At 38.2% G+C, this 13,100-nt stretch overlaps 1 protein-coding gene across 1 annotated transcript in view; it reads right to left on the bottom strand.

Annotated features, from left to right (window-relative positions):
* The window catches only part of POU6F2 (POU class 6 homeobox 2), a 312,241-nt gene that overhangs the window by 240,950 nt on the left and 58,191 nt on the right, over positions 1-13,100 (bottom strand). The window contains exon 2 of the mRNA XM_065752741.1: positions 9,415-9,586. Within this exon, the coding sequence (XP_065608813.1) occupies positions 9,415-9,586 (172 nt within the window). The remainder of the gene's footprint in view (positions 1-9,414; positions 9,587-13,100) is intronic.

Raw genomic sequence — 13,100 nt, forward strand, 5'->3', positions numbered from 1 at the left:
ATATGTTGGATATTATTATTACATTTACAGTGCTTATGAGAATAAAGTATTTCAATTTGGAAACAAAAGTATAAAGAATTTTTTTTCTTTTTTACTTTCCAACTGATATAAATTTCACTTTTGCATTGGAGAGATTTGTGGCTTGCAGTCCCAAATATTTACGATATGAGGCAAGGAAGCATAAGAAAAGAGGAGAAATAGCAAGCCTGTACATTTACAATCACCTTCGAGCTCATATATATCTGTCCCAATGCTTATCTTTCTAGTCATGTTTTTATTTCAGTAGTAATTACTATTTTTGATCCATAATTAGTTTTTAGAGTCTAATTATGACAAACTGTGATACCAGTCTTCTGAACATTCCCTAAAAAAAAAACAACAACACCACAAAAACTTCACTTATATGGCAGATTTACATAGCTTTCAGCAGCAGCAAAAATATGGCTGCTGCCCAGAGCAGGTCAGATGTCAGCCCTTCAGGTCTACTGCCTGTTCTGCAATGCCATACCAGCAGGCATGGAATCATAGAGCCTTCATGATATCCAAATCTATGTGCATGATGCAAGGGAAGACCAATGTAAATAATTGCTCTTTTGGCAAAGATGAAGGCATCACAAAATGGTCCCTCCTTCTTTTCCATGTGTTCAGCTGAGATTCAGCTGGAACATGAGAGGATGCAGAGCCCTGTCTGAGTGCCATAGGGGCTGCCCATGGTTTGGCACAGGAGTGTTATTGTAACAAACACCCAAATACATCACACGACCTTCCTTCAAGCATGCCAATGGGTGCTCACCTGAGACCTTTCAAAATCCAGCCTCACGTTTATTCAAATTGCAGAGCAAACGTGACATCTTCACACCATGTGAGTAAATCCCAATTATATGCAAAAGAAAATACAAAAACTGCTCCATATTGTATTTGCTCAAAAGATTAGGCTGAATTCAAATGATCCTTATCCCTCTCCAGTTAATACTGTGCTGCCTCAATAAATAAATACAGATTCTTCAAAGTATAATATATTAAAGTATGCCTTAAGGTATATTTACTGAAAAACAATTCTGGCTTCTTGATTAAACAAAGGTCTTCTTCATGTAACAAACCTTCCTCCAAAGAATAAGCTTCGAGCAAAACACGGAAGCCCAAAGAACCTGGAACTCAGCAGCAGAGAAGCAAAACACTTGAGTAGACCTTACTGACACCTTTCTGTTCGTGGCTATGTGCACCGTGCACATGTATACATTCACAAAGAAGTGAAAGGGGAGAGGGGAAGAGTTGCAAAATTGAGGTGTAAGAAAGGAAAGAAGGCATTTTTCTTTCTCCTGAACCTCTATAAGTCTTGGCTTTGGTCAAGTGATTCTGTATCCACTGTGGTCTCCTAAAGGACTTCCATTATCTTCTGCTGGAACAGAACTGACTTCACAGAATCACTAATGGTCAACCATGGCCTGAACAGAAACATACACAGCTATTTCTAAAAGAAGTATTAAAGCACTTCAAAAAACTCCAGTTTTCAAAGAACTAATATAATCATAAATTCCCATTGTTTCTCAGAGGAAAATCTCGTTCTCATTTGTTTAACACTCACATCTTCAGAGTAACATAAAATTGCCTTAGAACTGACTCTTCTATTGCAATAAAATAATTTACTCCTAATCCAGCCACATTAATAATTTTTAACACCTTTGTCACCACTTCCAGGTATTGTGACCAAGATTTTTTGTTCGTTTGCTTTACTTTCTGAAATCCAAACAATGATTTACCTTTCTGAAAAGAAAGGACGCCTGATAAAAACAACACACTCTCCCTACAACTCCTTCTGTATATGCTGAAATAACAGAAAAATCCAAACTATCTTTAGGAATAGCCAAGCAGTAGCTTAGCATTAGCCATGTTTTAGAGAGTTGCCAGGGTATGGGTTGAGCATTGATTTGTCAGATGCAGATATTTGTAGAATATCTACAGAATGAACCCAATTTCAGTCTGTCTGAAAACAGCAGGTTTTGTTTAGCCAGACGGGCTGAGGTGCTATTCTTCTCCAGATGACCTCTGCTTTCAAAGTAAAAGGGCTCAGACCTGCTTTTGAGAGCATCAAAGCAATATCAAAACATAAAGCAGGACATGTCACAATACAAATCTCCTTTTGTTTCATACCAATATTGATTTTGATTCTTACACAGAGAAGAAAAATAAAGACTTTACATGAACAAACATCAAACCTTTTCCATTACAAAATAACATTCCTGTTGAAACTCACAAATTATGACACATTTAATTTTATTCTGCTTTTGCCTCTCTTCATCATTAATTTTCTGATTTAGTTGTCATTTTCACATAGCTTCTGTCACCAAGCCCATCAGGAACGATTTCTGTAACCAGCAAAATGCTATTTTGATAGTACTAATAGTAGAACTAGTACTAATGGTAGATGTATTAGAAGTCAAAAAATAAACCATTAGTGGGAAAAAAAGAAAAGAAAAGAAAAAAGTATATAGAATACACTGCAACATCAAATTAGAAAAAGCCATAATGCTGATCTTCTCATCCTCTGACCATCTCTCCCCCCAGAAAGGGACCACAGGTGATGGATGTAACAGAAAGAAACAGCTTTGCAATGAAAAAGAAATAAAACAAAGAACCCACAAGTGTCAGAAAGAACAAAACCTAAGAAAACAACACAACAAGGAAAACCAAGTGCTACATAGGATATTAAAGAGAAAAATGATCCATGGGAGAATGGCAACTGTTACTATGAGCTTCCTACAGCTACCTCTGCCTTTGGATATTTTTAAAAAATTTATTAACCTGACAGCAGGAAACTTTATACAGCTTGCCCCCTGACAGTGTGCCAGCTTGGTATAAGCACTTGCTATCTCTTTGTTTAGCATAAGGAAATCAAGAGAGGTGTTAAGTGGTGCCATGTGCACATTTGGGCAAACACATCTCTGTCTGCCTCTCGTGCATATTTCCAAAGAGAACTTGCTTCATCACATGGAATCCAATAGAAGCATCCAATTCTCTTTCCTTCTCTATATTTTTTTTTGCATTTGCTTCCTTTTTAATGTGCAAGTGTCTGATCTATTATTAATCTCAAAACACAAACCTGCAAGGATCTCAATCAAAGAAAGTAACAGTTCTTTCACAAATTACCTGTTTACTGCCTGGTAGCCAGCAAGTTCCCCTTTGAAACTGCCAGCCATTTATGTTGCTTTTAAACAAGTTTGTTTGCTGATGTTATTTTTATAGCTTCAAAGACTGGGGAAGAAAGATTAACTAATTAAAAATGAACTATTTGTCATTCAGTCATACAAATTGCATACTCACGTTTCATTTTTTTCTCTTTCCTGCAATAATGTTAGTTATTCTGTATATAAATGCAGATAATAAGACTTCAAGCCTCATTTAAGAAATGCATAATGCACACTTAGCTCAAAAAAAATTAGCAAAGAAGTAATTAGAAATTCATGAGAAAAAAAAATACAGAACTGTCTAAAAAAAAAAAGCATTACTTTCTCCACACTCAGTAGTTGTGTTTTTGTTTTTGTTTTGTTTTGTTTTGTTTTTCTTTTAAAGGGGTTCCCTTTGTCACAGTTGAGATGCAGCAACAGCTGGTTTATTTCCGTAAAAGCAAGGGAATTTACAAGTAAATTTGCTCTTCATCATCCCAGTTTTGCTTACACCGATGGATAAAGGGAACAGAAGCCCTGCCTCTCCTCAGCAGCAGCAGGAGCACCACGGGCACAGCAGGACCCCTGAGCTAAAGATAGATTTTCCATCTTACCACCTCATCTTCCTTTGTGTTTCAGTACCACAACATCTTCTTAGGCTCAAATGGGCATCTGCTGCCTGCTCACCAGTGCATCCTCCCACACCCCTCTACATTGGTAAGAACTACACCAGGAAGTCAGACAGTAACGTAAGTCTGAGGAGTTATTCAAGCCCCTAACTGTCCACAAATTTCTGTTTTTAAATGTTAACATCAAACATACCCTTCAGAAATCACATAATCAATCCCACCATCAAATTTTCAGATTCTCTGAAAACTTACAAGCCTGTATTGCGAGCTGACATTCTAAATATACCATCCATTAACACTCTCCTTTGGCACCATCTTTGGAATGAAACTGTGCTCCTAATTCACAGACTACATGCTTTAATGAGAGTATCCCACATTCAGGCACAAGCAGGATTGGTCCCAGGGCCCTTTCTGATTGCACGGGTAACTGATAACTCCTCACATCACAGCACCCACAATGTGGAAATTACTGTGGACTTGATGAATAAAACCAAGTGAAGAGACAGGTGTCTTTTTATACAAATTAAACGGATCTCAAATGGTTTCTGTGCCTACAAGAAGGCCTTAGTTTTAATACTGAAACAATCTGGGCTTTTAAACTTCCCTTGGACAGAAATGTACACTAGAGCGTTAAAATGCAGCAAGAGTAATGAAAACACCACTTGCTTTCCCTGAATTTACATCTCATCAAAACATTTCTGATGCGTTGTCACCTTGTAGGCCCTTAAATAACGAGAGTATAACCAAAATACAGAGAACTATCCTTAATACAGTGATGAGAGCACAGCTCCTTATTCGTGGACCTTCCCCCACAGTCAGGCCATGCTGCTGATGACCGTGATGTGAGCTTCTCTGAGCAGCCTGGCAGTGACCCCCACTCTGTCCCCCAAGCCATCGTCTCCAGAGCTGAAAAACAATTTAGCCGTCACCTTCTGTAACTGAAATAATGCCAGCACCATAAATTCTAATCAAAGCAATTCTCTTTTTAAAATGATACTGGATGGCATGTTTCCTTAAAGAGCAATATGAGGGACCTGCTAGCAAAGCACCATGAATTAGAAAGAATTTGTGCCCTGTTCTGCTGCAGCACACGTGCATATGCCTCTATAGGAAGATGCTCCTACATCTGTGTGGTGGTAATTGTCCTGGGAAGGAAAACAAAATACCAAAGCCTGCTCAGGGTTTTGAAAAGAAACCCTTGCTTATGGAAATGAGTGCAGATTCCTTTAACTTGAAGAGTCCTGCTTGCTATTTCAAACATACACAGCGTTATGAAAAAGCAGAAAGCTGGTACAGAACCACAGCCTTCAGTTCCAGCACAGGCAGCCTAAGATTTAATTTCAGAGGCAAAGATTCTTGCCAGCACAAAAAATAGGTTAGTAAGCATTTTTTTTCTTTTTTTCTTTTTTCTGCTGTCCTGTGGTCTTTAAGTAGGAAACATTTCTGCTCCACAATTTTTTCTTTTAATTCTGTAAGCTTTATGCATAGATCTACAGGCTTAATATAAACAAAAAACAACTTCTTCGGATTTAGTAAAATTATTTTAGCCATCATCTAATTACATAACAAATTACCTTTGATTAAGGATTCATTAATGATCTGATCCAGCCCCATAAAAGCCAACCTCAGCGCACAGGTGCTTCTCTAGCTTGGATGAATTTCCTGGGACTTCTACTGTACATGGGATTTCACATAGCATAAGCCCAGTGACTATACCAGCTTTTGAATCTCAACAGTTACGATATTACACAGTTAAACATTGTTTTGTTCTTGACATTTTCCAGACAAATACTCATAACTTATTTTAAACTTCTTTAAAGATGTTGTGTAAAAAGACACCTAATTTAGTGCTAAGTCTAATGGCTTTATTCAAGTAAAGCTACTACTTAACATAAAAAAAACTTTTTTTAATGAGAGCTGGAGAATTAGGCCTGTGTGACTACTTTAAAGCATAATGCAGAGTAACACAAGTTGCTCAAAATGACACTGCCAGGAATGTCAGCCAGCCTACCATAATTTCTGTGTTGATTAATTACTTAGTGTGACTAAAATGGAAGACACTGCTTCACAAATATTTTAAACAATTAATGACAGACACAAGATCTCTTGCTAAGCAACTTTGCCTCTTGCTGCTCAGCAAAAGCAGGATTTCTGGAACTGCAACTCTAAACCTGCACAAACTCCAGACTTCAAAATGCTATTTCTGAGCTTGTGTGTCTCAAAATATATTTCCCAATATTTCACACTTCAGAAAGCATTCCACATTGTGTTTAACTCCCCTTTTTGCTTCACATTATTTCAGTATTGGAAATTTTTGGCACACAGGTAGTAAGATGCGAAAAAGCCCACTGATAAAAAAAAGCACAAGGTGAGCATTACGGATACAACCCCTCCAGCTCCAGGGCAGCCATTTCTTCTGTGAGTAAAACCAAACAAAAACATCACAACAGAAAGAAAAGCAGGCAAACAAGCAGCAAGCACAACCACACTAATCCCAACTGCTCCTGCCACCCTTCTCAAGTAACACTGCACCACAGTGACTATGTACCCCAATCCCAGGCACCCACGCAAAGCTCCTGGTGAGAGCTACTTCAAATTGGCAAAAAATTTGTCCCTGCTGGTGCTGCTGTCTGAAACCCACAGAGCCACAGCATCTACCCTATCATTGGTACCAGAGCAGACACAAGAGAAATAAAAGTTTAATGTGTATCTTCCCAAGTCAAACATAAGCATAATTCATTGTAGCCCTGCCCTCCTCTCACCTCGAGCAGGGACTGGTGCCCTTTTTGGGCTATGTGCTACCAAAACTAAAATGTCCTCTGTTTCTGTTGTATGCAGTGAAACACTGAAACAGTGAAGTGTAAGATAAAGAACGTGGATTTTAGGAAATGGTACAGGTGAGCAGCGTGGGTGTCTGCGGAAATAAACCCATCTGTCACAGGAAGGCTAAGCAGAATGTGTCCGATGAGGAAGAATAAAGCTCTGTGCACCTAATCATTCAATTCTTCTCATCTGTATGAAAATAAGACTCGTGAAACATTGCTAACAATGACAAAACATTAGACACACAACTGCTGGTCATTCATTTCCACTAAATCAGTGCATGATATTCACCATTTTCTCAAAAAAACATGGAAGCGACAGTGTAGAAAAACTTTGTTCTTTTATGGACTCATCTCCTCTGTTTGACTTTCTAAAATGCTTCTCGTTCTCTTGCTTAATAGATTTGGGCAAATTTTCACACAGAATTTATTACTTGATATATTATATAAAGGAAATTATTTTCTTTCATCACAAAGGAGAAAGAGGAAAAAATGCCAATCTCTATGTCAAACAAGTCCACAAATAATGCAATTTCAGGGACTGCAAATAAAGCCCAATATACGCGTTCCTAACTTGCTATTCATAACATTAAACAAAGAGAAACAGATATAGAATAATCCTCCATATTCATGCATCAAAGCTTTAAACAAAAGTAAATTTTAAATATTCACTGCAAATATATCTTAAAGGCACACATCCATGACATAACGGCTAAGTATCTATTTTGAATAAATTAGCTTCATTTTATCCTTCAGTGTATTAAAATAGCCCTGCTTTTCTTTGCTTTCTGTTCTCAAAGTTACTAAAATTAACTGGTAAGAGCTGCTGCTACATCTCTAGCATCTGTTGTAATTGTCACAGAACCCAGATAAGCAGTACATAAGTTCGTACAGAGGCAGTTGAAGTATGTCACCTACTTTTTTTTTTTGTGTGTGTGTGTATGTGTGTGTCTTAGAAACATCTTTTTAGCAGTATAAATACCAGGCTGGCAAACATACTTGCTGAAGCGAACGGAACTAAATACTAATTCGTAGTTCTTCCATCACTGCTTTTAGGTACACAAATTACATTTACAATCCAGGAGATCAGATATTGTTGCTCATCAGTCCTACGATCCCACACGGCAATTCTAATGAAAGTGCGTGTGTACATTTCATTACCACTGTTGAGCATCCAAATGACAATGGCTCAAAAAGCAGCCCGCCTTTTATCACAAGACTTGCCTGGTCTAAAAGCAGACATGTCAGCACTCTCAAATTAAAAGTCCATTTTTCTTTTTTATATTCCTTGATACATTTAACAGATAAACCCTACACATTTGATCAGATAAAAAATACAAACATAGTGGAAGATATTTATACTAATATATATGCAAGTAAAAGCCTTCTGTATTCTAGATATCAGAATTACTTCCTGGATGAAATGGACTAAAACAATTGTTATGTGGTGTGTGAATACACAAACTGATAATGAAAATTATGTTTTCCATGGAAACAAAGATTACTAAGGGGGTATTTAAATGTGGATGTGGTATTCAGTAATTGTCATTACTGCAATTTAGAAATTAAATTTTGGATTTATTGTTATTATTTTCCCTTATTTGTAGCAGAGTTACTGAGTAAAACATTATTGAGCCATTTCTTCCAGTAAGGGGTGAGAAATATTTTGAAAGAAAATAGCATGCATCCTTTTGTTTATAAAATCTTGCAGCTCTTACTGCAGCTGGAATACTGAAATGTGAACACCACTACAGATTTTCTTACAGATTACGAAATCAAAACTTGAATCTTAGAAAATGGGCTCCCTCTGTGCTTTAAAGCTGCATTCTCATTAAACAAGATCTTTCTCCCTAAAACTTCTACCTATAGGATCAGGGAAAAACTAAAGAAATGCTCTGCTTCTACTAAGGTTTCTCTTAAGTCACAAATGCAAATAATTAAAAGGAACTTCTCCAAGAAAGCAGTCACTCTAAACCCAAAATGTCACTATGTACCGTGGAGTACTGCTCCAGCTCAGACATCTATCAACATCTATCACTCAAGCACGCGCCTCAACAACTCTGCTCCCTTTTCTGATTAGAGATCAGAGTTGCCTGAGTTGGCTTACAGGGTGTCATCTGTTTGAATGACAGATGTCTGTGTTGGAGTGCCACTCTTGCTGCTTTTGTTTTGATGAGGAAAGGTTATGCTTTCATCTGGCATAATTTAGGCTATTTAAAAATTAAACAGTTTTTTTTTTTGTGTGGCACACGCTTTAGAAGAAATATTTTATTTCTAATTTAAATTTTAAAACATCAGCTCCACGTGCACTATGCTTGGCAGCCTTTGTTTACTCAGTACAGACTGTTTGCAATGGGACTCTCTCAGCCCTCCTCACTTAGCTTTATCTTTACCATTTAAAATGGTAGCTCCTCAGTTTAGCCCAGTCACAGAAAGGGCTGACAGCGAATCAGCACTCACATCAGCGCTTAATGCCATAAATGTTAATAAACTACTCAAAGAAAAAGGATTCCCCTTCCATTTTTAATATTAGAGACCTTGCAGCCAAATGAGAGCATAAAACAAGCGCGACTTGCATAAAATAAGTTCACTGTTGACAAAAGTTTTCAGGACGTGACTGTCACTGCAGTAGCGAGGTGCAGTGGGAGCAGAGGGCTGATTGCCTGCATGCTCTGAGCTACTCCTTGGTAGTTACAAGAGAACTGAGCGAACAACAACAACAACAAAAAACAGAACGGGGGGAGATTGCTCTTCCGGACAACATGGTAGCAGTGAAATGAAATACCTAGACAGACTTACCGAAGAGCTTGCTGGGAGTGTCCTTGCTGTCATTTGATTCCACAGGCGCAAGCAGGGGCTCATTCAGCTCGTTGTCTGAAGTAGCTGCCTTGTCCTCACCTCTCAACTCTGCATTCATTTCACTCCGCAGTGACAGCAAGGGCTTACTGACTTGTCCAGCTATCATTGGATCCTAGGATGGGGGAAAAAAAGAGTGAGGGAAAAAAAAAAAGTGGCAGCTTTGGTGTGCGTATAGTCTCTCTTCCACTCCCTCTCCCTCACACACACACATACACTCTCTCTCTCTCTCTCTCTTATCTCTGGCTGCTCCTGCTGTTATTGCTGGCTGCAGTCAAGTGAAGAGCTATTACAGATCCAATGAGTTTTCCATTACTCCCCACCCTATTAAAGCTCAACTAGCATGTGAGAGATTCAGGATGCTTTGGAGAAAAACTTCTATGAAAGCAACATAACCAACACAGCTTTAATTGTGGGATGTGCTTTTCGTGTGTGTATGTTTTTACACCTCGCTCTGTCCTTAACATAGTAAGAAACGAAATTCCTGTATGCTCCAACGGCACCAAAGAGGAGCGCCCTGCGAGCACTCCCTGGTGATTTAAAGAGGCATCCTCCACCGTGCAACATTAACAAATTCAAACACACACCATCTCTCTGCCAGTGTTTCTATGAAAATACACAGCAACAAATAGCCATTTCAGCATGCACACTCAACAGAGACACAGATTTCTTCCAATGGTTCTCGCCTCTGGGATGCTACGCCTCAGAAGTCTGCAAGCACACACAAACATATATTTTTGTTTTTAAAATTAAAAACACATAAACATTTTTTTTTCTTTTTAAATATAAAATGAGGGAAGATACTTACACAAACACTTTGCAATTATTGTTGTGCTTGGGTCATTACAGCCCCATAAAACCTTACATCTATCTATTTAAATTGCATCCTGATGAATTGGATCTGTTTTGTCTTCTGCTCACTGAGGACATTTGGGGTCAGGCATTATTTCCGAGCACACTCTATTATCCAGTTTGCAAACTAACAGGTATAATACCATGACAGCAGGGAAACCAGAGTCAAAAAACTGAAAAAAAAGAAAGGAACAAGTGACCTTGTTGCGCTCCCTGGCAGCTATTTATTGCAAAGTTCATGCCTAAATGGTTCTTATGCAGAGAACAGGTGACCAGCGAGCAAGTAGGTTGGTTAGCATGTTCCCTCTGTCCCGTCACCACATTGGTCGATGTTTGCCTATGGGTTTTTTAATGTATTCATGTCTGAAAAGTGAATTTGATATGACACATGATAATCTATGAAAATGTTAATCAATACAAATAGTTTAAGCTGTCATCAAATGCACTTCTTTAGTCAATACTCATATCGCTGAAAACAATGTCACTGTCACCAGGGCTTAATTTGCACAGCACTTAAATATTGGACTCTGTGCATCAATGCACTCCTCTTCAAATACTGTAGGTAAACACATTTTCTCCCTATTTAAGGCTGAAGCACTCAGCACACATTTAGCTGAGCCGAATCCTCCCTTTTGAATACCTTGATAGGTCCACTGGAGGGCAAAATTAATACTTAATTGAATCTCACAGTCATCAAAATAATCAATACTTTTTTATTATTTATTCTTTACAGTCTGTTGACTGTTTCAAACCTCTGAGGGAATGGTGGAAAGGATTCATGGCTTTGAAACACTGTCATTTAACAAGGTAATTTTCAGTGGGGCATTAGGGGTTGTGAAACATATAATAAAACAAAAATGGTGGCTTATAATAGGAAGAAAGAAAAGAATTATATTTCTGCCATCTAACAAAACAGGATAAATAAAAAAGCAAGTGCAGGGAGAGGGAGAAAGGAGGGGGGGAGAGGGAGAGAAAGACTGGCTTTTGAAGGGTTTTATCATATCAAGAGCAGAGCTGAGCTTTCATAATGCTGACATTTCTCATCCTGACAATCCTAAACAAGTGGAAAGGATGAGATCGCAGATATCATCTTTCATCACATTCCCCAGCTTAAGAACCAACATGACAGCTTCTCTCCCCTTTACACTGTTAATTACTAAATAAAATACTGCTCTCTGTCAGCATTAGATTATTGCAGATAGCAACCACAAACATTACTCCATTGTTTTGTTTTGCTTTTTTTTTTTTTTTAAAGCAATGATACCTACCTTGAACTCTTCAGAAAATAAATTGGGCTTGTGTCTACATATTGTAAATATATGAAACATAATCAATTTAATCAATGCAGTCAATCCATGTTATTGTCAGGCTAAATTGCTGGTGATTTATTAACATTTCATTTACTGTATTTATTAGCCAGCAACAATCTGAACATTTCTTAGAGGATTCTGGGGAGGAAAGAGGAGTTAACGTATTTCTTCTACAAATGCCATAAAAGCCCCTCTGACTGCTTTCCCTCATATTCATAGTGAATTACAGACAAAGTCATTTAATGAAGCTGGCTTTTTTATTTATTGTTTTGTTGTGTTGTTCTCATATGCTATATAATGCATTTTTGCAGATTTCCCAGCTAAAGGTCACTGTGAACACAACATTGTTTCAAAGTCTGGGCTGATGACCCTGGTTCCATTCATCCAAAATGAATAGCAAGTGTGGCTCCATATCAGATCAGGAGAACATTCATTGAAGTATTTTGAGGAGGGAACTATTCCCGTTTACAAACTTACACTGCTAATCTGAGAACTGACAGCAATTTAATGGAGGATGGTGCATCAGTAAGACTCTAGATTAAAATTCTTAGCTGCCAAATTTTGAAGTTGAATACGTGAAAAATTGGAGGAAGAGTAACGCAGGAATTGTGGCAGCACTTCACCCCTTAGATAATAGTGTGAATTTTCAGCAGTAGGGCTGGGATCTTACCGATTATGTACATCAATAATTTGACCTCACCTGGAATACTTTGCTCATTTCTGGTTAGCCCAGCTAAAACAGATACATCAGAAAGAAGTGCATTGAGAATGATAAAAAGATTGAAAGAATTGGGAACATCTATCTGACAAAAATGTGTAAGAACAAGAATGATCAAAGTATATAAAATAACAAACACTGCTGAGAAAATGGGGATTGGGAACTAAACACCCTGTCTCATCTGAAAGAAAAAAAAAGACCTCCGTCCAAATGGACAAATCAGAATAATCTAAAGTCTTGGAACTCACTGCTGCAGGATATTGCTGAGACCGGCACCACAAGCTTGACAGCCTCCTAACTGTGAATTTTAAGTGGCTTTACAGACACAGAGCAAAGGACAGTAAAAACTGGTGTGTGAACTGCTGCCCCAACTCAGACTGCAGCAGTGCCTGTAGTTAACTGCCAGAGTTGCTCCATTTCAGATGGGGAGTGACTGACAGCCACCTCTGTAAGCAGGCATATTGCATACTTTCTAAATTTCTAGTTACATGAAGACTAAATAAATCATTAAAATGATGGGTTCAGAGAAAGCATTTCCTTCAAAAACATGCTTGGGCATTTTTAGTCCAGATTCTCTCAGGGCCTTCAGAAGAAGTTGTTGTTATGCATCTGTCAGAGTAGCCAGGTGCAGGCCCAGCCCTTTCCCATCCTCCTTGAAGAGTATGAGCCATGGCCAAGAATCGCATGTGCATCTTTTGCATGTAATCCCCAAAAATAATGCATAAAAATCAGCAAGATGAACTTTGTGA

Source organism: Cyrtonyx montezumae, unplaced genomic scaffold (genome assembly GCF_038088225.1).
Source record: "Cyrtonyx montezumae isolate F1298 unplaced genomic scaffold, pur_monq_1.0 scaffold_8, whole genome shotgun sequence".
Lineage (NCBI taxonomy): Eukaryota > Metazoa > Chordata > Aves > Galliformes > Odontophoridae > Cyrtonyx > Cyrtonyx montezumae.